The 24,258-nt window shown below is 53.4% G+C and overlaps 2 protein-coding genes across 2 annotated transcripts; one reads left to right on the top strand and one right to left on the bottom strand.

Moving 5' to 3' along the window:
• Window positions 1-2,185: 2,185 nt before the first annotated feature.
• Window positions 2,186-8,748, bottom strand: PIH1D1 (PIH1 domain containing 1). The gene is made up of 10 exons (XM_004015370.4): window positions 8,408-8,748; window positions 7,074-7,167; window positions 6,660-6,726; window positions 5,540-5,719; window positions 4,325-4,386; window positions 4,151-4,232; window positions 3,427-3,556; window positions 3,124-3,199; window positions 2,436-2,579; window positions 2,186-2,306 (listed from the first exon to the last, which is right to left on the bottom strand). The coding sequence occupies exons 2-10, from the start codon at window positions 7,161-7,163 to the stop codon at window positions 2,265-2,267; spliced, it is 873 nt and encodes a 290-aa protein (XP_004015419.2). The 5' UTR covers window positions 7,164-7,167; window positions 8,408-8,748; the 3' UTR covers window positions 2,186-2,264.
• ALDH16A1 (aldehyde dehydrogenase 16 family member A1) lies at window positions 8,479-22,788 on the top strand. The gene is made up of 17 exons (XM_027978615.3): window positions 8,479-8,650; window positions 14,045-14,147; window positions 14,567-14,693; window positions 15,673-15,851; window positions 15,937-16,014; window positions 16,144-16,325; window positions 16,411-16,563; window positions 17,263-17,448; window positions 17,636-17,731; window positions 17,941-18,077; window positions 18,246-18,351; window positions 18,437-18,561; window positions 18,911-19,078; window positions 19,357-19,558; window positions 20,923-21,108; window positions 21,452-21,574; window positions 22,149-22,788. The coding sequence occupies exons 1-17, from the start codon at window positions 8,561-8,563 to the stop codon at window positions 22,308-22,310; spliced, it is 2,403 nt and encodes an 800-aa protein (XP_027834416.1). The 5' UTR covers window positions 8,479-8,560; the 3' UTR covers window positions 22,311-22,788.
• Window positions 22,789-24,258: the final 1,470 nt, after the last annotated feature.

Genomic DNA, 24,258 nt, shown 5'->3' on the forward strand with positions numbered 1-24,258 from the left:
TTTTATTTCTCTCATCCTGAGTTCTGTCCCCACCCCTTGAGTGTGTCCCCTTGGATATTTCTTTACCCCTGAGTTCTGTCCCTTCTCCTGGGATCTATCCCTGCTTTGATTTTTGCCCACACCCTCTGGAACCCGATCCAGGTATACATCTTTGAGTACTTTCCCCGCCCGTGAGTTCTCTTCCCTCCCTCTGGGATCTGTCTCCGCCCCCTGGGATCTGTCCCCGCCCTCTGAACTCTTATTGCACCCCTGAATTCCAGCCCTGCCCCTCTGGGGTTGAACTTCGACAGTCCTTGGCCATCTCCTGCCCGAAGGCAGGTCCTGCTCCGCTCCTTTCGCCGCCAGCCCCTTTCGCCGACGCCGAGTCCACCTCCAGATCCAGCCCCCAGGAGGGTGCGCCTTTCCCCATCGCCTCCCGGCGTCGGGCCAAAAATGCACTTGGGATTAAAATTTCATGATGCGGCACAGGTCCGCGAGGGAGTGGGAGGGAGCAGCCAGCGCGGCGGGCGGGCGCCAAGGACGGGGCGCAGCCTCTCGCCTCTAGCTTTGCCTCGCTGGGTCTTTTGGTGTCACAGTTTTGCCTGTGTTTGAGAAAACCTCGAATTCTTAGGGAGGAGAGGCTGGGGGCTGGGACTCCTGGGTTCGAGGGAGAAGGGAGCCGGGAGCTCGGACTCCAGAGTCTGGGGGAGAAGCCCGCGGAGCCGTTCGCACGCGCCACCCTGCGGCGGCAGAACCCCCCGGTCTGGGTGTGGAGGCGGCGGCCGCGGCTCCGAGCCAGGTGTGAAGGTGGAGCAGATGGTGAAGAGGAGGGAGTGGGAGGGGAGCCCCGCGGCTGCCAGATCCCGAGCCTTCGCCGGAACCATCACCATGGAGACCGCGGAAGGCAGAGAGGACCCAGCCCCACATTTTCGGGACCCGGGAATGAGTTCTTCAGCCTCCCACGGAGGGTTCCTGTGCAAACTACAAGTCCCAGCGGCTGCTGGACTTCACCGTTTTCTTCTGAATGACTGCATACTCAGAGGGCTGCTGGGAGTTGTAGTTCTCTGAGACAATGGACTGAAGTTGCGTTGCGCCCTCTGTTGGACACGGAGCCCAAATTCACTCCTGAGGACCAAGGCATCCTACTCAATGTCATCCCCAAATCTTTTTCCTTTCTCACCATCCAGTTCATTCATTTCCAGCCACACTGGCCACCTGGCTATTCTTTCAACATTTACCACTGAAGCCCCTGCATTTATCTATCTTCCTAGGATTCACTATGGAAGAAGAGGATGTTGGCAATCATTCATTAACTGAACAAATAGTTCCTACTAATGCTGAAGCTGAAGCTCCAATATTTTAGCTACTTGTTGTGACCATCCGACTCATTGGAAAAGACCCTGATGCTGGGAAAGATTGAGGCAAAATGAGAAGGGAGCAGCAAAGGATGAGATGGTTAGATAGCATCACCGACTCAATGGACATGAATATGAGCAAACTCTAGGAGACAGTGGAAGACAAGAGGAGCCTGGCAGCCCATGGGGCCAAACACAGTTGGACAGACTTAGCGAGTGAACAACTGGGGGTCAGGCATCGTCACACCATAGGGTGCATCGCACTAATGAGAGTAACACTGAGTACTGGGGACCACAGAGGAGGAAACCAGGGAAAATCAGAGAAAATCTGAAGAATTGAAAGGCTTTCCAGGGAAAGCTCACTAAGAAGGAAAATTGGGATGGTGGGGGCAAGGTGTCGGTGGAAAGTCAGATGAGCCCTGTGAGGGCAAACGAGAAGGACTGGAGCAGAACTGGGTAGGTGTACTGGAGAAAAGGATCCAACCAAGGGGAACTACAGAAAGGCACAAAAAACCAGTGTGGGTCATCGTGATTAGCCTGAGTGACTGGAAGAGACAAAATGGAGTGTGAAGGGGACCGGATAGCACAGAGCCTTGAGTGCTCGGCGGAGGGGCTTGGACCTTCTCCCAGGGGTGCTGGAGAGCCAAGGAGGGGCCGTGAACAGGAGCTGGGCAAGGTCAGCCCTGAGACCTTGTTGGGGACAAACAAGGGGTGGGACAAGAGGTCAGGATGCCAGGGAGAACATCCCGGGAAGAGGACGAGGCCTGAGCTGGGGTAGTGACCTCTACCGGACTCCAGCCCAATGTCCATCTTCCCTCCCATTCTCCATGTACTCCTAGCCAGACACAAGACAAAGGCAAATATCTTTTATTTCAGTTTTAGAGAAGCCACCAGCCTCTCCCCTCAACAGAAGCACAGGAAGACATCCGGTCAAGAAGGCACTGAGAGAAGAGGCATCGCCACCATCAATTGCTGAGGAGAGAAAGCGGAGAGAGGATTCAGAGACCAGGGGTCCAGCCCCCTGCCCCCTCTTCCCTCAGATCCAAGAGTTTAGGCCTTCCAGGGTTCCTAGCTTCCCCAAACCCCCAGCCCCCCAGGTACCTTTCTCTTCTGATGGAAGGCTGCCTTGCTCTCATCACAGTTAATCCGCAGGGGGATGTAGGTATCCAGATGGTACAGCTGCTGGGGGCCCCCCATCACCAGGCGATTCTCCCCGACTTCCAGCGACAGCCCCAGAGCACCATCCTGGAGGTGCGGGAGAATCAGCCCACCCTTCCCTTCCCAGCAGCAGGATGATCAGAACACAGACCAGAGAGAGAAGCCTCACGTGTTGGGGTACCATATTTAAAGCGTCTAATTGCCCAGGAAAAAGGTGAAACTCAAAGTGTTAGTCACTGTCATGCCCCACTCTTTGAGACCCCACGGACTGTAGCCCACCAGGCTCCTCGGTTCACGGAATTTTCCAGGCAAGGATACTGGAGCAGCTTGCCATTTCCTTCTCCAGGAGATCTTCCCAACCCTGGGATTTAACCTGGTCTCCTGCATTGCAGGCAGGCTGTCTACCATCCGAGCCACTAGGGATGCCCCGGAAAAAGGTGGAACACAGTAATACAGGTCTGAGCACTGTAAGGACGGCACCAGAAGTGGGCCTAAGGACCCCAGGGAACAGAGGAGGCAGCTGGGGTCACGGGGCAGCACTAGCCAGGCTCACACTGGTCTAGCAACATTCGTTGGAATCTCTCCCATCACTCCCTGTCCAAGACCCCAGACCTCCCGGGGATGCGCTCACCAGTTTGGGGAGGTCGATTTCAGCCAAGAGGAGGTCAGGGGCCTCCAGCCAAAGGCTCAGGTGAGGCTTCTCAGGGCTGGGGAGGAACAAGACCCAGAATTCAGGAGAGCCGCCAGGGCTTGGCCAGGACTATTGCCTCTTGCTCCCTCCCAGCCCTGGGGCCTCAGGACACCTTCCCAGGTGAAATTCCACTTCGCTTCCTTCTGTGTTCCCAGAGCCCCAGGACCCCGTCCCGAAGTATGGAGCGAGATATTACAAAGAATGTTGGGGAGACAGGAGATAGGGGCCCCGTCGAATGCCCACCCTGCCTCAGGTCTCGGGGAGCTGGGCGTGTATAGGTTCCCCAGCTCCTGGATCCGAGGACGCTGCTGGGAGCGGATATTTTGCTGGGAGATGGAGCCCAGGAAAGGTCTGTTCTTCAGTATGCGCCACTCTGAGGGGAAGGAGCACAGGGTCAGAAGTCACATGAGCCCAGGTTTCCTTCTGTTCTTTCTCTGCAGGGGAAGAGGGTCCTGTGCTGGGAGAGCCTCACGGGAAAGGCTCCGGGGTCAGGGGTCTGACCACACCCGCACGCTAGACTTTAGAAAGCCTGTCTGCATTAGCCCTGCCCCTTCCGGCTCTCCAGACCCCGTCCCTTCTCTGAAATCCTGGGCCTCTTTCCCTCTCCTCCCAGAGCCCTCTTCCTGAACTCTACAGCCTAGAGTGTGCCCAGTCTCTTCAGTCATGCCCAACTCTCTGCGACCCCATGGGCTGTAATGTGCCAGGCTCCTCTGTCCATGAATTTTCCAGGTAAGAATACGGCGACGGGATGCCATGCCCTCCTCCAGGGGATTTCCCTGAGCCCAGGATGGGCTCCTGTGTCTCCTGCAGTGTAGGTGGATTCTTTACCGCTGAGCCACCGGGGAAGCCCCCTACAGCCCAGAGGCTAGTATAATCCCTGCCCACACTAGTCCTACTTCTCGCAGGAGCTGACCCCGAACTGCACCGGGGCTAGCTCCTCCCGGTAGCCCTGGCCCCACCCCCTCACCTGGATTCAGCTGCAGGCCGTATTTGTCCTCAAGGCCCTCCCTGGCGATGGTGATCACGAGCTCTCGCAAGAAATCGCTGTTCTAGGGATGAAGAGAGAGAAGAGATGTGGGAGCGCTGAAGGGGTGGAGGGAGAGGCCCCGGCCCAGGCCTCCCCCGCAGCCCCGCCCCCAACCTGCATCCTCCGGAAGAAGTCGCTGTTGACAGCTACGTCGTAGGCGGTACAACCCTGGCCTTCTGCGGGGAGAGAAAGGGGGTGAGACCCCCAGCCCTCGGTGGGAACCCCAAGGCCCAGACAGTCAAGGACAACACAATCAAGGACAGCAGCCACAGACCCAGAGAAACCCAGAGACAATTAGGAAGTCAAAGACACCAAACTTGCCAGTCTGGACTCATACCCACCGCCTAGTCTCCAGTCTCTTGCCCTCTGGCCCTTTCCCACCAAGTCCCAGAGCTCACCCTGTTCACCCTCCCCAGTTCACAGTCCTCCCAGGGCTCCCCAGCGCCACTGGGGTAAGGCCGAGTTCTTCAGCCTGGCGCTGGAGGCCCTGCATGGTTAGCTCCTTTCCAGCTGCAGAGAATTTCACTTCTCCCGCTCTTCGTCCCTGTAAATTTCCCTCCATCACTACTCATCACTGACCAACTGAATCATTTCTCCAGCCTCTGGACCCCTCTCTCCTCTCTGCCTAAGACCCTCTTCTCTGTCTTGGTCTGATGAACTGCTCTGATTCCTTCCAATCTTATATCCAATGTGTCCTCCTCCAGGAAGCCTTCCCTGATCCTTTAGTGGGAGTGAAGAACCCCCTCCAGCCCAGCACAGAATCACACCATATTGAAATCGCATCTGCCTCCTTTGCCCTCATCCAAGACTGAGAGTTTCTCAAGGGCAGGTTCTGGGTTTTGATAAGTGCCTACTTTCCAAGGCACTGGCCAAGGAATCATCCCAAGAGGCTTCAGGGGACATATGTGAATTGAAAAAACAAGGATAGAGAGACAGAAACTCAACAGAGATGAGACAAGGCAGAGACATAGAGACAGGGGAGAAAGGTGCAGGAGAAAACAGGGGTGAGTGAGAGCTGGCCAAGGACTAGAGTCAGATCAGCTAATGAGCACCTGCCCAGCCCCACTCTCTCCTGGGGTGAGGCATGGAGAAGTGCCAGTCTGGTCGAGTGAGTAGAACCAGGACTGCCCAGTGAGACTGTGGATACCCGGGAGGTTGGAGATATGCCTTGGGGAAAAGGATCAGATAGAGGGTTGGGGTCACAGGGGAACAAGTTTCTAGGTTCTGAGGGAGGGTGGTCCTGGGTCCTGGAATCTTTGGTCCTAGGCAAGAAAGGATCATGGGGGTGGGGGTGGGGGGTAGATTCCTGGGTCTTCTCAAGGCACTGACTTGCATCCAGTTCCGCATGTGGCTCTCCCAGACTCATGGGGATGCGAAACCCGGCCTGGTCTTCCTCCAGCATTTGAAGCAGCTCATCCTCTGTCAAGTCAGCCGGCGGAGGGATGAAGGGAGAGTGACAGATGTTGATGAAAACCTTCCCTTCAGCTGAGTTGGTCTTGATGCAGAAACCTGGTGGGAATGGGTTTGTCCTTGACCATCTGTCTCTGCGTGGGTCTCGGCGTCCATCCTTCTTTTGATCTGTCCCCCCTCCTTGAGTATTAGTCCTCCACTTTCTGGGTCTCTTCCTTGGGATTTCTGATTCTCTTTGAATCTCTGGCCCCCGAGTCACCCATTCCCTCTATCTCTTTTTAAAATTTTTATTGGAGTATAGTTGTGTTACTTTCTGTTACACAGCAAAGCAAGTCAGTTCTACATATATACATATTCACGCTTTTTAAGATTCTCTTCCCATACAGGTCATTACAGAGTACTGAGTAGAGTTCCTTGTGTTACACAGTAGGTCCCTATTAGGTTTTGGTGTGTTTGTTTTTTTTTTTAACCTTTTGGCCACTCTTAGTAGCATGTGGGGTCTTGGTTCCCTAACCAGGCATTGAACCTGAGCCCTCTGCAGTGGAAGCTTGGAATCTTAACCACTGGACCGCCAGGGAAGCCCCTAGTTATCTATTTTATACATGTGTGTGTTAGTCACTCAGTCCTGTCTGACTCTTTCCAACCCCATGGACTGTAGCCTGCCTGGCTTCTCTGTCCATGGAACTCTCCAGGCAAGAATACTGGAGTGGGTTGCCATTCCCTTCTCCAGGGGATCTTCCCAACCCAGGGATCAAATCCAGGTCTCCTGCATTGCAGGCGGATTCTTTACCCGCTGAGCTACCATATAGTAATATATATATACGTCCATCTCAATCGCCTAATTTACCCCTCCCCCTCTTTGGATCTCAGTAACCTCCCTGCTTTCTCTGGGTCTCTGTTCACTCTTACCACCCAAGGCCTCTATACCCTGCTACTGTGTCTCCTTCCCCTCTCCTCTCCTTATGCTCCCTGTCCCCAGGCTGTGTCCACCTCTCTCTGGGACTCAATCCCTCTCTCCTTGGGTTTCTGTCTTTCTCACCAGGTTGAGGCTGTATCTGTGTGGATTCCGGTCTGCTTGTTTGGGCTTGCTGGAGCTCCTTGGAGGCCTGTGTGAAGAAAAACAATTTTCAGGCTTAGCATTTGAGCTCTCAGAACCCCCTCATTTGTTCCTCAAGGGTTCACTGAGTAACACTGTTTACCTATATGAGCCAGGCAGGGCATAAGACATACTATGTCCCCTTCCTACTTTGAGGAACCTGAAGAACCACCCCAAGCTTACTCCCATTTCATCCAAAGAGTACTACAACTCCCAGAGGCCCTGTTGCCTTCCCAGTGCATGCTGGGAACTGTCATCCCCTTTCTGAGCGCGCACACGTTCACAAACCACACCCCACCAAAAAAAAAAAAAAATCCCCCGAATCCCCTGGGACCCAGGAGTCCATTCAGTCTGCACCTGCAGCAGCAGCTCCTGGAAACGCGACGTCTCAGCGCCCATCGTCTCTGCATCGTTCAGCTCCGGCACCAGCAGCTTCGAGTCGGCCATGGCCCTGCAACAGACCTAGGCGTCCTCAGCAACCTCAACGTGGGGGGACCTTCAGCGGGAACCGAATTCTGAGGCCTGCTTCCCGGTCCTCAACCGACTCCCGACACCCACAGTTCTGTACGAAAATCTGCGGACCTGGTCTGAGACTATAATTTCACTCAGACCAGATACTGCGTCAAATCTCTCGGGAGCCAGTATCTCTAGACTAAATGCCAAATATGTAAATAACAACCACTCTTCCGGTCTCTGCGTAACCAGGAACTCGGATAGGCCACACTTCTTACTACGCAAAGCTCATTCACCAATCCTACAACCGCATTCCTAATCACAGACCAATCCAGTCTAAGTCTGAAGCCACGCCACTATCTCAACCAATCAAAACTAAATCTTGGTAGTCACTATTTGACACACTTCCTGTGTGGTTTAAAGCCACACTTCCGTCGCTTCCCGCCAGCCACAGAAGCTACACTTCCGCCCCTTCCCGCAGCCACACCTGGCCAGATTACTGGGCAAAGCTAGCACACTTTTAAAGCCTTAACCTCAATGAAGTGAAAGTCGCTCAGTCGTGGCCGACTCTTTGTGATCCCATGGACTGTAACCCGCCAGGCTCCTCTGTCCATGGAATTCTCCAGGCAAGAACACAGGAGTGGGTTGCCATTCACTTCTCCAGGGGATCTTCCTGACCCAGGGATCGAACCTGTGTCTCCTGCATTGCAGGTGGATTCTTTACCGTCTGAACCACCAGGGAAGCCCCTTTACCTCGGTGTCCATCCTAAAAGACTCCTGTCTGATCTCAATCACCTCGTCCTCAAGAGGTAGATTAGATTCTCAAGTAAAGGTATTTCGGACTAAAAGTCACACTTTCGATCTCCAATATGAACAGGGTGATGGGAACACACCAATTCGGCCACTCTTCTAAATCTGAAGGCCTCGGAACTATTTGAAGGCACCCATATTTTCTTTCTGGGCTTTCCCGCTGGCTCAGCGGTAAAGAATCAGTCTGCAATGCAGGAGCCGCAGGAGATAGGGGTTCGATCCCTGGGTTGGAAAGATCCCCTAGAGGAAGGCATGGCAACCCACTCTGGTATTCTTGCCAGGAGAACCCCATGCATAGAGGAGCCTGGCGGGCTAATCCATGTGATCGCAAAGAGTCGGACACGACTGAAATGACTTTGCACACACATTTTCATTCCCCCGCCTTTGAGGACTGCGCATGCTCCAAACTGTACTTCCCACGCACAGACCTATAAGCGAAGTAACCGGGTGCTAAGGCGGAGTTACGGCCTATCTCCTGTAGCTCCGCCCTTTGGGCTACAGGGGGCGGTGCTGCCCTTCGGACCTCCAGGTTCTTTCGGGCAGAGAGCCCTGCAGTCCGTGGAAAACGGTCTGAGAGAGTGATGGCTGCGACGCGCACAGCATCGCGGGCCGGCGAGATCTTCACGACGCTGGAATACGGACCGGCACCGGAGAGCCACGCATGCGCACTGGTGAGGGCTTGCCTGGATCCGCGCTGCCTATCCCCCTTCGCGGTCTTCAGGGCCCAGTTTTGCTCGCGGACTCCCGTGATCCACCGCGGCAGCTCAGCAGCTCCGCCCCCTCGGCTCCCGCCGCTCCGTAGGATCCAGGCTGGAGGGCGTTCCCTTGGCTCATCACGGTTGCTGTCTCTTTGCCGTTTTGTCTGTTCTCGCGAGTCTTCGTGCCTGTTCTGTTCCACGCCCCAAGACTCAGTGTACCGTTTCTCCTACTCTTCAGGATCCATCCAGTGGGTCCTGTGGTTCTTCAGGGTCCCCTCAGAACCTCCTGTGATCCCTGCGGACTCAGAATTCCTGTGGCGCTCAGAATTCTGAGGGCGCTCAGAGGCTGCGTAGAGTTCCCGTGATTCCTCAGAACACCCTATGGCTCCCGGGGTCCTAGAATTCCAGGAGGAGGTCTCCTTTGACCATCTGGAGACCTCCAAGGAGCCCCCGGGATTCCTCAGCCATCACTTCAATACTTGTGAAGTTCCTATAGTCTCAGGAACTCTCAGAACCCCAGGATATATCAGAACTTCCTGTAATTACCTTCGACCCCGCAGAATAATCTCGTGGGGCTCCAGTGATCCCTCAAGAGTCCCCCAGAACGCTCTTGGGGTTCCCTGTATAAGTAGTGAAAGTCGCTCAGTCATGTCCGACTCTTTGCGACCCCATGGACTATACAGCCCATGGAATTCTCCAGGCCAGAATCCCTTCTCCAGGGGATTCTTGCCAGCCCAAAGATCGAACCCAGGTCTCTTTCCCGCATTGCAGGCGGATTCTTTAGCAGCTGAGCCACAACAGAAGCCCAAGAATACTGGAGTGGGTAGCCTACCCCTTCTGTATAAGTAGAGTGCCTCAAATTTTCTATACAGGTCTCTCAGAATCCCCCATGGAGCCATCCTGATCTCACAGGGCCCTCTGGCACCCACGTGTAAGAAGCTTGGGTTTCTCTGGAGGGAAGGAGGAAGAGGTTAGAACAGTGGTTCACATACGTGGAAGAAGATAAGACCAGAGCCTGGTGTGGGCTGTAGAGATGCAGGAGGAACAGGGTTTGAGATACTGAGAGGGCAAGGACAATGCCTCATGTCTGGCCCTGTCCTTGTCCTCCCACCTCACCCAGGAAGAGTAGGGTTGCAGAAAGGTTGGGCTTATCACATAGCTGTGATGAGAGGGACCTGGGGACAGCCTTGGGTCATGTGCAGGAGTCAGATACTGCCTCTGCCTGGGCCTCGGGTCTGGAGACAGGGAGCTCACAGAAGAAAGAGAATTGAATAGTGGGAATGATAAGATTATTTAGAAATGTAGTGTAGGGCTTCCCCGGTGGCTCAGCGATTAAGAATCTGCATGCAATGCAAGAGACGTGGGTTTGATCCCTGGGTCAGGAAGATTTCTGAAGGAGGAAATGGCAACACACTCCAGTATTCTTGCCTGGAAAATCCCATGGACAGAGGAGCCTGGTGGGCTACAGTGCGTAGAGTTGCAGAGTTGGACACAACTGAAGCGACTCAGCACACGCACAGTGTAGACTCACATCAGTGGATCTGGGATGGAATACAGAGAATTCCCACGCTTGGAGGTTGGTTAGAAATGGACTATCCTGAAATAGTAATAAAGGCATAATACTCAATAAATCGCTTATATTTGTTGAGTGCTTTCTATGTGCCAGCCTCTGTACTTAGGAAGTGCATAGTCACCCAGTTGTGTTCAATCTGTGACGCCATGGACTACAGCCCACCAGGCTCCTCTGTCCATGGGGATTCTCTAGGCAAGAATACTGGAGTGGGTTGCCATGCCTCCTCTAGGGGGTCTTCCCAACCCAGGGATTGAACCCAGGTCTCCCACATTGCAGGTGGATTCTTTACGACGCCAGGGAAACCCCTGTGCGCAGGATGATATCATTTAATCCCCAAAACAGTTGTGAAAGGGATTATTGTCATTTAGTGATAGCACACAGGCTTAAAGAGGTAAGTAATTGGCTGATGGTCAAGGTGAGGACCCCGTGGACTGTAACCTACTAGGCTTCTCTGTCCATGGGATTCTCCAGGCAAGAATACTGGAGTGGATTGCCATTTCCTTTTCCAGGGGATCTTCCTGACCCAGGGATCGAACCCGGGTCTCCCTCATCAAAGGCAGACACTTTAACCTCTGAGCCACCAGGGAAGCCTGATGGTCAACACAGCTTAAATGTCAAACTGAGATTTGAACCTGAACCCTGGATTCCAGAGCCCATGGGCCCCCACAACTCTCACCACCACCACCCCTGCCGCCCCGCAGCTCAACCTTACAGTCTGTGGACCAGATTCAACCAGCTAACATGTTTTCTTTGGCCTGAACTTTATTTTTAAAAATGTGCATTAGTGGACAACTAATTTCAAGTAAACATCCGGGATTCCAGCTTCTCTTGAAAATAAAATTCCAAAGTTTGGCAACCTTTGGCTCACATTCCCTGACAAATATCATCTGGATCCAATAGCTAACTGTCTTTTTGGATAAGTCCTGAGTTCTTGGTCTCTACCAGTGGCCTCTTCTCACCCCAGCATGGCCTGCCAGGACCTTGTGGAACATTCTTTCCAGGTTTTGTTTTTCTTTGAGGGGGGGAGTTTTGCAAACTTTCACGGAGTACTTAAATTATGAACTCTAATTCACTCATCACTCAATGTCAGCAGTCATCCAGTGCTGCAGCTCTTTGTTTTCTCTTTTTTTTCCTGGAGTGATTTAAAACCCAATGGCCTGTTAACTTCTCATAAATATTTGAATCTTCATTTCTCACAGATAAGGACTCATTTTGCAACATGACCACCAGGCCATTTTCACATTAGCAACAAGAACAGTCATTCTTTAATATTGTCTAGTGTCCAACTCTTGTTCACACATCCCCAACTTTTTCCAAAATGTGACTTCCCATGGGGGCCTTTGAATTTGGAACTTCTGAATTTTTACTTTACTTAAAAATCGTTGAAAGAGAAACGAGGGCATTTCCCTGGTGTTCCCATGGTTAAGACTTTGCGTTTCTACCACAGGGGCTGTGGGTGCCATTCCTGGTCGGGGAACTAAGCCCGGCATGCTGCCTGGGATGACCAAAAATAAATAAGAAGAATTTTTTTTTTTTTTTTTAAGAGAAAAACGAGGACTTTCCTGGTGGTCCAGTGGCTAAGCCTCTGTGCTTCCAATGCAGGGGGTGTGGATTCAATCCTTGGTCAGGGAACTAGACCCCACATGCTACAACTAAAGATCCTGCATGCCACAATACATGTCGAAGATCCCACATTCCACAACTGAGACCCAGAGCAGCCAAGTAAATCAATAATTTTTTAATCTTATTAATTATAAAAAAACAAAATGAGAAAGCCTACCTGGTACAGTAAGAGAAAAATCAGGAGACTGAGGCCTTGGGGATGCAAAGAGGAAACAGTCTGCAGAAACAAGAGAGTAGGAAGGGTATCTTAGATTTAACAAGGATTTGGGGAAGACAGGACCAGGGAGAGAAAGAAACAGGAAGCAGAGATGGTGAAATGCAGTAAAATTAATAGAAAGTCTTAAGTAAGTGCCCTTCTGAGCATTTGACATGTAGTGATCCATTTAATTCTCACCACTGACCTGTGACATAGGGAGGGACTGTGATTATCCCCATCTTCCAGATGGGCTAGCCAAGGCCAGAGTATTATAAGATCCAGGCTAAGAGTGCCCTCACACAGGAGGATGTGGAAGCCACCTGGCTTAAAAGTCCCACCTCCCAAAGAGACCCTGTGGCAGTGGTACAGTCTGTGGACATTGCTTCCAGGGTCCTGGCAAGGGACATGTCCAGCCTAAGAATGCGGAGCACTCCAGGAACACTCAGGGCTCTGATACTGCTGGCTTGTTGTTGTCCTTGTTGTCCCGTTGCTAAGTTGTGTCTGACTCTTTGTGACCCCATGGACTGCAGCACGCCAGGCCCCTCTGTCCTCCACTATCTCCCAGAGTTTGCTCAAATTCATGTCCATTGAGTTGGTGATGCTATCTGATCATCTCATCCTCCGCTGCCCCCTTCTTCTGTTGTCCTCAGTCTTTCCTGGCATCAGGATCTTTTCCAGGGAGCTGGCTTTTCACATGAGGTGGCCAAAGTATTGGAACTTCAGCATCAATTCTTCTGGGTTGCTTTCGACTGGTTTGCAAGGAGTGATCTTCTTGGTCTTCTAGGAACTCTCAAGAGTCTTCCCCAGCCACAGTTAGAAAGCATCAATTCTTCGGCACCCAGTCTTCTTTATGGTCCCACTCTCTCATCCACACGTGACTACTGGAAAGCTTTGACTTTGACTTGCGTATAGCTTTGACTGTACGGACTTTTGTTGGCAAAGTGATGTCTCCCACTGGATTTTTTATAGTCTATTCCCAGTTTTCCCAGTCCAGGTGTAGTGGATCAGTCAAGGGTCAATGTTGTCTAGACATATAACTAATTTTATCAGATTTCCAGGGAAATCATTTCTTTTCTTTTTAGCTGCATTGGGATCTTAGTTCCCTGACTAGGGAGCAAACCCACATTAGAAATGCAGATGCTTAACCACTGGACCACCAGGGAAGTTCTAGTCATTTCTATTCAAGAAGGTCATTTCTCCATGGAGAAGAAAAAGTTTTATTAATCCTTTGTTCACATTCTCCATGTGTAAAAGTCAATAGGACGTCCTTCACACACTGCTGGTGGGAAGTGTAAAATGGTTGCTATGGTAAACAGTTCGATGTTTCCTGCATAAGTTACTCTGAACATTGCTATGTGATCCAGCAGCTCTGGGGTACATGTACCCAAAAAGAAGTAGACAGGTATTCAAACAAAGACTTGTACATGAATGTTCACAGCAGTACTATTCACAATAGCCAAAAGGCAGAAAATAACCCAAATGGCCATCAACTGATGAAGAGATAAACCAAATGCCATCACTCCAGACAATGGAATATCATATCAAAAAAAAAAAAATTCTTGAGCTGAATAAAAGTGAAAATACAACATAACAACTTAAAAACCAGAATTTAAAAATGGTGAATTTAATGTTTTAAAATGGTAAGGAACCTGCCTGCCAATGCAGGAGATATAAGAGATGCAGGTTCCATCCCTGGCTTGGGAGGCTCCCCTGGAGAAGGTCACGGCAACCCATTCCAGTATTCTTGCCTAGGGAATCCCATGGACAGAGGAGCCTGGCAAGCTATGGTCCATGGGGTCACAAAGACTGAGTGACTTATCACACACATATATTTATATGTATTTTCTTCCTACACAGGAAAATAACTGATGAGGCAAAAGGGGCAGATATTCCTCTCCCAGAGGACTCTGGGTAGGGGTCCAGCTCCCCCAGCCAGCTCTCAGACCCCTTTCCTAACTGTCTCCACCTCCCCCAGGCCTGGTTGGACACCCAGGACCGGCACTTGGGTCACTATGTTAATGGACAGTGGTTAAAACCAGAACACAGGAGTTCAGTGCCTTGCCAGGATCCCATCACAGGTATATGATGTCCCCCAGACGTGGGAGGGAGAGGCATCTGTGGCCCCAGGCATCCCCACCAACAACACACCAGTCCCTTTGCTCACGGACCTGAAGGCAGGGAGCAGCTGGTGGGAGAAGAAGGCTGAGATTTCTGGCTCCTTTTGATAACAGTCCTCCTAGCTATGGTCCTAAGCCCCTGTGGATACTTTTGAAGTTGCTGTCTCATAAAATCTCATCCTTGCCTGTGGGCAGCAGTCAGAGCAAAGACCTATATAGATTTATCCCCATTTGTCAGATGATAAAACAGAGCCAGAGTGGGGCAGGGGACCAGCTTTACTGCCTTGGGGTACTCCTGGGCTCCAGAAATGTCAGCCCCCTCCATTTCTGACAAAGGCTCCCCTCACCTTCCAACTGGGTCCCCCAATTCATCTCCCCAGGAGAGAACTTGGCCAGTTGCCTGCAGGCACAGAGTGAGGATGTGGCGGCAGCTGTGGAGGCTGCCAGAGCCTCGTTGGAGAACTGGAGCACGCAACCCGGAGCGTTTCGGGCCCAACATCTGACCAGGTGATGCACTCAAGGTGTGGACCCCACGGGATGGAGACAGATTTGAGAACAAAGACTCTTTCCCAACATCACACTGAATTCATTGGCAGCTCAGGCTCGTGTTCCCAGCTTGCCTTGAGCAGCTGAAACATCCATTTCCCACTGTTTGCTGAGATTTGTAATGACAAAGCCTGATTCCCTGAATATCCTTGGGACTCTTCAGGGCACCATTTCTCAACAGCTCCTTGGGGCTGGTGAAGCCCCCAAAACCGTTTTTTGGGTTTTTTAAACATTTATTTATTTGGCTGTGTCGGGTTTTAGCTGTAGCATGATGAGTGTGTGCTAAGTCGTTTTGGTCGTGTCCAGCTCTTTGTGACCCTATGGACTGTTGCCCGCCAGGCTCCTCTGTCCATGGGATTCTCCCAGGCAAGAATACTGGAGTGGGTTGCCATGCCCTCTTCCAGGGGATCTTCCCCACCCAGGGATTGAACCCACGTCTCCTGCAGCTCCCGCATTGCAAACTGATTCTTTACCACAGAGCCTCCAGGGCATGTGGGATCTTTAGTTGTGGCATGCAAACTCTTAGTTGCTGCATATGGGACCTGGTTCCCTAATCAGGGATTGAATCTGGGCCCCCTGCACTGGGAGCGCGGAGCCTTAACCACTGGACCACCAGAGAATTCCCACCCCAAAACACTCTCGGGGAAGTTAGAGACAAAGATGCCATTTCCCAAAGAACAACTGAGATTACAGGTTAAGCTTTCATTTCCTGCCACCTTTGAGGGAGGTGGCCAAGATCTTTACACAGCAACCTGAGGTTTTGAGTATTTCCCAGGTTACATTTCTCATCAACCTTTGGTGCCCTCCACCCCTGGTAAATAGTGTGGGGATGCCCCAGGGGCTCCTGGGAACTATAGTTCAGGGACACAGCCTGTGTTCCAGGACTCTACCTGGCCAAGGGGTGGTAGGAAATGGGCATCCCCCGCTGCCTGCTCCACAGGCTGGCCAAGGCAATCCAAAAGCACCAGCGGCTGCTGTGGACCCTGGAGTCCCTGGTTACCGGACGGGCCGTTCGAGAAGTTCGAGACAGGGATGTGCCCCTGGCCCAGCAGCTGCTCCAGTACCACGCAGTCCAGGCGCACACCCAGGAGGAGGCGCTGGCAGGCTGGGAGCCCATGGGTGAGCCGCAGGAGTCCCAGCCCCTAGCCCTCACCCCCCTCGCCCTGCCCCCGGGGCCTGCGCCCAGTCTCCTTTGTTCCTGCAGGAGTGATTGGTCTCATCCTGTCCCCCACCTTCCCCTTCCTGGACATGATGTGGAGGATTTGCCCTGCACTGGCTGTGGGTAAGTGGTCAGCGGGGTCTGGACCCCTGGGTCTGAGGGAGGAGGGGCAGGGGGTCTGGACCCCTGGGTCTGAGGGAGGAGGAGCTGGGAGCCTGGACTCCTCCGGTTTGAGCTGCCTACTTCCCCCAGGCTGCACTGTGGTGGTCCTGGCGCCCCCAGCCTCCCCGACGCCCCTCCTCCTGGCCCAGCTGGCAGGGGAGCTAGGCCCATTCCCAGGAATCCTCAATGTGATCAGCGGCCCTGCCTCCCTGGGGCCTGTGCTGGCTGCCCAACCTGGAGTCCAGAAGGTGGCCTTCTGTGGAGCCATCGAGGTATCTTGGAGGCGTGGGGCGGGGTCACGGCTGGGGCGGGGCCAGCATGCTCCGCCCCCTTCTGAATGCTGTGCAACTCCCGTAGGAAGGACGCGCCCTACGGCGGACCCTGGCAGGCTGGGGTCCTGAGCTGGGCCTGGCACTGGGCGCTGAGTCGCTGCTGCTGCTGACGGAGGTGGCGGATGTGGACTCAGCCGTGGAGGGTATCGTGGATGCAGCCTGGTCTGACCGCAGCCGGGTGAGACTCCTGTGCTCGTGGTTCCCCCGTCCTGGGGGCTGGGCATGTCCGTCACCAGAGCTTGGGCCTCCTGTCTTCTTTCATTTTAATTTTCAGTTCTTTATGGCTCCAAACCCTTTTATCTTTACACCATTGCCCCTCAAGTTTCTGAGTCTCCACGTTCCCACCTCTCCCGGTCCTGCAGATGAGGGGGCTCTGTGTCTATCGTTCACTGTTACTTCAGTCGCTGAGTCGTGTCCAAATCTTTGCGATACCATGGACTGTAGCCCGTCAGGCTCTTCTGTCCATGAGAATTCCCAGGCAAAAATATTGGAATAGGTTGCCATTTCTTCCTCGAGGGGATCTTCCCAGCCCAGGAATCGAACCCATGTCTCTTGTGTCTCCTGCACTGGCAGATGGGTTCTTTACCACTGAGCTACCTGGGAAGCCCCTATTGTTCGTTAGGACTCTTCCTTTTTCTAGGTGTCCATGTCCTTAATTCCTAACCTCTCTGTTCACTCTGCGTCACCAGCTTTCTGTAACTCCACATCCCGCCTGGGGTTTGGAGCCTCAGGGAGTCTCCAGGGTCCTCGGCCTCTTCGCCCAGACCCTCCTCTGACCTTTACACGTATGTCCCCCTATCTTGGCCCTCTGTGGGTCTGTGGCCTGTCCACGTGTGCCCTGAGTTTGTCCACTCTGACCCCTCCCTTTTCCCAACAGGGGGGCCTCAGGCTCCTCATCCAGGAGGCTGTGTGGGATGAGACGATGAGGCGGCTCCAGGAACGGATGGGGCGGCTGCGCTGCGGCCGCGGGCTAGACGGGGCCGTGGACATGGGAGCTCGGGGGGATGCCGCCCGTGACCTGGCACAGCGCTACGTGCGTGAGGCCCAGAGCCAAGGTGCACAGGTGAGCCGGGGTACAGACTCTGGAGTTCCGGGGGAGGAGGGGCCTGAAATCTCCCTCCTGGGCCTGGGGGAGGAGGGGCGGGGGCTGGACCCCTGGGTCTGAGGGAGGAGGGGCTGGGGGTCTGGATCCTGGTTCCTTGGGGAGGAAGGACTGGAAGGGACTCGCAGGTCTTTTCCTCTTCTCCCAGGTCTTCCAGGCTGGCAGTGTGCCCTCAGACAGCCCATTCTTCCCCCCGACTTTGGTCTCTGATCTGCCTCCAGCCTCCCCATGTACCCAGGCAGAGGTGAGCCCTTTAGGTCCCAGAGGCCCTACTCCGTCCACCCATCCTCTGCTGGGCATGAGCAGCAGCAGCACACAGAGGTCCCTGGGGTGGCCGTTTGGACTGGGTCTGGGGGCTGCTAGCTGTGGACCCCTAGGGTGTCATGGGGTGTCATGGGGTGTTGGAGGGAGGGACCAGCCAGGCCCTCTGAGCCCCTCTGTCACCCCCTCCAGGTGCCATGGCCTCTGGTGGTGGCCTCCCCGTTCCGCACAGCCAAGGAGGCCCTGGCTGTGGCCAACGGGACGCCCCGCGGAGGAAGTGCCAGCGTGTGGAGCGAGAGACTGGGGCAGGCCCTGGAGCTGGCCTACGGGTCAGTGGATGCCCGCTGGGGGACACAGGGGTCCTGCTGGGAGGCCCCAGCTTCCGTCTCCGTGTCTCCCCGCTCTGTGGGTCTCTCCCACCATCCCATTCTCGCCTCTCCGACTCACCACCCCCCCAACTTTCTACGTTTCTCTCTGATGTCTCCTGCTCCCCACAGGCTCCAGGTGGGCACAGTCTGGATCAATGCCCATGGCCTCAGGGACCCTGCAGTGCCCACGGGTGGCTGCAAGGAGAGCGGGTCCTCCTGGCATGGGGGGCAAGATGTAAGTACCCCCCTCTCTGCATGGCACCACCCCTTCATCCACCTTGTGCCCATCTCACGGCCTCTTGACACTGCGCCTCTCCCAGGGTCTGTATGAGTATCTGCGGCCTTCGGGGACCCCTGCCTGGATTCCCTACCTGTCCAAGACTCTCGACTATGACTCCTTTGGCCTTGCTCTTCCTTCAGCCCTACCAGCTGGACCTGAAACAGGGTGAGCTAGTGTAGGGACTCCAACTCCCAGAATTCCTGGAGGGTGGAGGGGAAGAGGGGATCCTCCCCAGACTGAAAGGAGGGTCTTTAGAGCCATGGAGGAGGGGGGTCCCTGAGTCCTGCTGAGAATTGCTTTCTGAGTCTTAACGGCCTCACCCCCAGCTGCCAGGCCTGACAAGAGTCTCAGTTCCGCTCGATGAAGTTCTGTGCTCCCCCAGAGATTGATGGGGCCAGGAGTGCGGGGTCCTGCAGAGGCTCGTGGGAGCCGGAGTGGTCCAGCCAGGGAGGGGTGAGGGTGGGTTCTGGGCCGGGGCGGCCCTGACCCATCCCCACCCCTCATCCTCTTGCAGCCCAGCACCCCCCTATGGGCTCTTTGTGGGGGGCCGTTTCCAGGCTCCTGGAGCCAGGAGTTCCAGGCCCATCCGGGATTCACAGGGCAGTCTCCTCGGCTACGTGGCTGAGGGCGGAGCCAAGGATATCCGCGGTGCCGTGGAGGCAGCTCACCAGGCCGCCCCCGGGTAAGTTGGAAGGGGGAGGCCGGGTGCATCGCTTGAGATAGGCCAGGGGTCATGGGGTGTTAGAGGACAGGGTCTGAAACCCCAGGGCTGGACTCCAGGCTGCGGAATCTGATCTCTCAGAGCTGACAGGATGTTTCCAGCCCCTCACTTTCCTCCCTGGGCAGACGGGCAGTGGGGCCTGGACCACCAGGCTAGGGCCTGTGAACAGAGGTGGGGCACCGGGAAGAGCCAGGCTGAGGAAGCCAACCCCCAGTGTGCACGGTTGCGTCCACGCACAGCTGGATGAGCCAGTCCCCAGCGGCCAGAGCGGCTCTGCTGTGGGCCCTGGCGGCTGCGCTGCAACGCCGAGAGCCCAACCTGGTCTCGAGGCTGGAGAGGCACGGCGTGGAGCTCAAGGTCGCCAAGGTGGAGGTGGAGCTGAGCGTGAAGCGGCTTCGGGCCTGGGGGGCCCGGGTCCAGGCCCAAGGCTGCGCCCTGCAGGTGAGAGGGGTCTGTGGGCCGGCAGACAGAGCAGGCAGTCTGGAGTGGGCTCAGAGCAAGGGGTCCGGAAAGAGCAGACTGGGGGTCCAGTGGCTCTCTGGAGCCTGCTGGTGGGACCATCCATGGGACAACTCTTTTGGGAAACAGTTTGGCACTTTCTTAAAAAGTTAAATATACTTTAAACATGATTCCTAGGTATTTATCTAAATAAATGCAATTTCTAGGTTTTATCCCAAGAAAAATAAACACATGTATCCATACAAAGACTTATGCACAAATGTGTCTAGCAGCATTATTCATAGTAAATCAAAAGAGGAATCCAAATGTCCCCAGTAGATTAATAGATAAACAAATTATGGTCCATCCATACCATAAGGACTTCCCTAGTGGTCCAGTGGTAAAGACCCTGGGCTTCCAACGCAGGAGGTGCGTGTTTGATCCCTTTCAGGGAATTAAGATCCCACGTGCCATGTGATGCAATTAAAAGACTTAAAAAAAAAAAATTTTTTTTTTAAAGGCTTCCATATTATGGGATCCTGCTCACACTTGGGAAGGAACAAATTACAGCCTGTGTGAAGCTTGAAATGGTTATGCTGAATGAAAGTAGCCAGATCAAAGAGTACAGACTGTATGATTCTATATCTAGAAAATCCTAGAAAACACACACTAATTTATAGAGAAAGCAGATCGCTGGTTGTCTGAGGACAGAGACAGGGTTCAAGTAGAGGCAGGAAGGAAGGATTATCCAGGGGTACAAGGAAATTTGGGGGGGGTGATGTTCATTATCTTGATTGTAGTTGTTGGTTTCGTGGGTGTATACATATATCAGAACTCATCAAATGTACTCTTTAAAGTGTGTGCAGTTTAGGTGAATTCCCTGGTGGTCCAACGGTTAAGGCTTCCTGCTTCCAGTGCAGAGGGTGCGGGTTTGATTCCTGGTTGAGGGACTCAGATCCCACGTGCCTCGAGGTGGCGGAGCCAGAAAAATAAAGTGTGTGCAGTTTAGTGATAGTCAACTATTAATATAGTCAGGAAAACCTTAAAACACATACACACACATGCCAACAAGCCCATAGGCCAGGTTTTGAGATCTGTACACATGTTAAAATCATTCTATCCTAACAGCAAATCTCTGAGGTAGGCACTATTATACTCATTTTAAAGGTGAGTGACTGAGGCACAGAGAGGTTCAGTAATTCACCCAAGGTCACACAGCTGATGAGAGTGTCTACATTACAATGATTGGAGTTGTTATGGTGAAGCAAACTGGGGATGAGAGGAGAAAAAGGGCAGGTGATAGAGAAGGTTGGAGGAGGGTAGTCAGCTCCCCTGCTCTGCTCTTGACCTCCCTCCTGTCCCTGCAGGTCGCAGAGCTGAGAGGCCCCGTGCTTCGGCTGCGGGAGCCGCTGGGCGTGCTAGCGATTGTGTGCCCGGACGAGTGGCCCCTGCTTGCCTTCGTGTCTCTACTGGCCCCCGCCCTGGCCCACGGCAACACTGTGGTCTTGGTGCCCAGCGGGGCTAGTCCCATCCCTGCCTTGGAGGTCTGCCAGGTACAGTTGCCTGCCTGCCTGCCGCCACTCCCAGCAGCCTGGGGAGCAGCAGAGGGGATGAAAGATGCCCCATGGCTTGCAGCAGCTTAGCTCTCAGCGCCCCCCTTGGTAACCATGGTAACCCACATCCTGGTACCTGAGCCTTCAGTCCTTGTAGTCCCAGTGATGGTTCTCTCCAGACTGTGAGCCTTTATCAGTCATGACCCCTGTCCTGACCCCAGTCATTCCTGCCAGGACCCCCATGGCCACTCCCTCGATGCTCATTCCTCACCCTCCCGACTGCCCTGAGCGTCTCTGACCCCCTTCCTCCCAACCCTGGATGGCCCTCTCTCCCATCCGCTAGGAGATGGCCGCCTTATTGCCAGCAGGCCTGGTGAATGTGGTAACAGGAGACCGGGACCACCTGACCCGCTGCCTCGCCTTGCACCAGGACATCCAGGCCCTGTGGTATTTCGGATCTGCCCAGGTACTTCTTGTTTTGCCATCTCCAGTGTCTTAAACTTCACCAACAAACTCTACCTTTTCTGGGATCCTGGCTGTACCCCCCCTAGAATTCCCATTGCTAAAGGGGAGAAACTTCAGGGCAGCTAGCTTCTGAGGTCCTGCCCCTTTAGAGCCCCTGATTCTAAGGAAGAGGATCTCCTTAGCAACAAGGGCCTGATGCCCAACCCAAAGACCTACTCTCAATGGACAACCCATTGCTAAGGACCACACCCTAGCAACAGAGTCAGAAGCCTACAGTCCACCCTCTTGGTCTCCTGACAGTAACAGATGGAAACTCCTCGTCAACAGTTACCGCTGGCCCCATCCCTTTGAGTGTGGGCTGTTAAGGAGGGAAAGTTCCACAACCATAAAGGTCAGCCTTGTTTCTCTCAGCATCTGGAAGGTTTGCTTGCTGGGAGCTGAACTTTCTAGCCACAGAGCCTAGGTCAAGGGTCAAGCCTGTCTTCAGTAATAGCCCTTGTTGCCAAGGAAGCATGTGCTTAGCAACCAAGCCAGTAGATATGCTGACCATGCGTCTCTGCCTCTCCCCACACCAGGGCTCCCAGTTTGTGGAGTGGGCCTCAGCAGGAAACCTCAAGCCGGTGTGGGTGAACAGAGGCTGCCCGCGCGCCTGGGATCAGGAGGCTGAGGGGGCAGGCCCGGAGCTGGGGCTGCGGGCAGCATGGACCAAGGCCCTGTGGCTGCCCATGGGGGACTGATTGCCCAGCACTCCCACTCCATCTCGGACAGGGAAGACATGGACCCCAACTGACACCAGACATCTGGAACTTGCCTTAGTATGGTTCCCGTGCCCTCCAATAAACTCTGACCAATCTTGGCTGTGCTTCTGAGGGGAGGATGGGAGGAAATAGCAACTTCTGGCCTATTGAGGCCATTTCATTCAGAGACTCAGCAGCCCTGTGGGCTGGCTCCAGGACAACGCAGTGCTTGTGAAACAGATAAAGGGGACGCAGAAGCTTTGGACGGGGCTCTAGGGACTCTTGTCTCTTCTCGTCTTTTCCATCCAGTGGCTCCTGCTCCCTGGCTTTCTCTGAGTATGCCTTGCCTCAAAATCTGTGATGTGCTGGTGTAAAGCAAACTGCAAACGCACACACAAAAACAATTATACTCCAAAAAATAAAAAATAAAATACAGTGGCTTCCTGGAATAAAATAAAATCCCTGGTAAGTAACGTTGGCCAATGTCCATGGTGTGAAATCTCCTACTATGTCAGTCTTAAGTTCCAGATGACTGAACCGCCGGCTGACAATTCCTGAATTTTTAACAGCTCCTATGAGCCGCTCCAGCATACTGCTGTTTTGAGAATTCCTTTTTTTTTTTTTTTAATATTCTCTTATGTTTTCATACAGTGTTGTTTTTCTTAATTTTTAAAATTATGTATTTGTTTTTGGCTGTGCTGGGTCTTCAGTTTCTACATGCAGGCGGTCTTTGGTTGCAGTGAGGAAAGGCTATTCTTTGCCATAGTGCACAGGCTTCTCACTGCGGTGGCTTCTCGTTGCGGAGCACAGGCTCCAAGCACACAAATGAGCTTCAGCTGTGGCTCATGGGCTCAGTAGTTTGGTGCACAGGCTCTAGTTGCTCCGGGGCATATGGAATCTTCCTGGACCAGGGATTGAACCCATGTCCCCTGCGTTGGCAGGCAGATTCCTATCCACTGTACCACCAGGGAAGAAATCCTCTTTGAGGATTCTTTTTGACACAAGGAACTCACTCACACTAGCTTAGGATAAAAGGGCATTTTTTGGAAGGCTACAGAGGTATGGAAAATAGGGCAAGACACACAGATGGGTGCCTAGGTCCTAAGAACCTGAATGCAAGCAGGAAGTGTATTCAGGTCTAGTCTCTGGGTCACGTGATCTCTTGGGTCTCGTATCTGTCAGTCTACTTATTCTAAATCCTTCTACCCATGTGACTTTAGGAAAGCTTCTTAACCACTCTGAGCCTTGGTTTCCTCATCTGTAAACTGGGGCTAATAGTTCCAAACTCACTGGGTAGATTCTGTGATGGGTACGCACGCATGCTGTTAGGGGTTGATTTTGTCCTGGAGCAAATGAAAACGGACAACCTCCCATCAGTAGTTGGCTAAAGCTGGGCAGAATAAATCACCTCTCCCAGAATCTGGATGTTTAGACAGGAAAGACACAAGGAACATCTTGGAGGAAAGTCCCTGGAAGGCTGTAGTTCCTCTGAGGTTTGATAACAGCTTCCTCCCAGATTCTATGGGCTGCCCCAGTGACCTTCCGATTAGTCCTGAGGCTTGAATCAGTCAAGGCCAACTACAGCAGGTCTCCGTAACCCCAACAAAGACCACAGAGGACAATGAATGCCACAGCCGCAGGAGAAGAAATCTGATTGGCCAGCCTGGGGCAGGTGTCCACTAGTGGTCCAATCATCTCTGGCCAAGAGGCAAGAGCTCCTGGTTAAGATAGCCATCTAGTCAGTCAGCAAAAATCAGTTGAGCGCCTGCTGTGAGTGGGGTGCTGGGGACGGCCATGAACAGGACAGAGCTTGCTTAGCCTCGTGAGCTCGTGTAGTGGATGAGAGGCACATTCACTTCCTGTCAGTGCTGTAACGGTGACCACAAGATAGCGGCTTAAATAAAACAATGCAAACCTATTATCTTACAGCTCCAGAGATCAGAAGGCT

The sequence above is a fragment of the Ovis aries genome, chromosome 14 (genome assembly GCF_016772045.2).
Source record: "Ovis aries strain OAR_USU_Benz2616 breed Rambouillet chromosome 14, ARS-UI_Ramb_v3.0, whole genome shotgun sequence".
In the NCBI taxonomy this organism is placed as follows: Eukaryota; Metazoa; Chordata; class Mammalia; order Artiodactyla; family Bovidae; genus Ovis; species Ovis aries.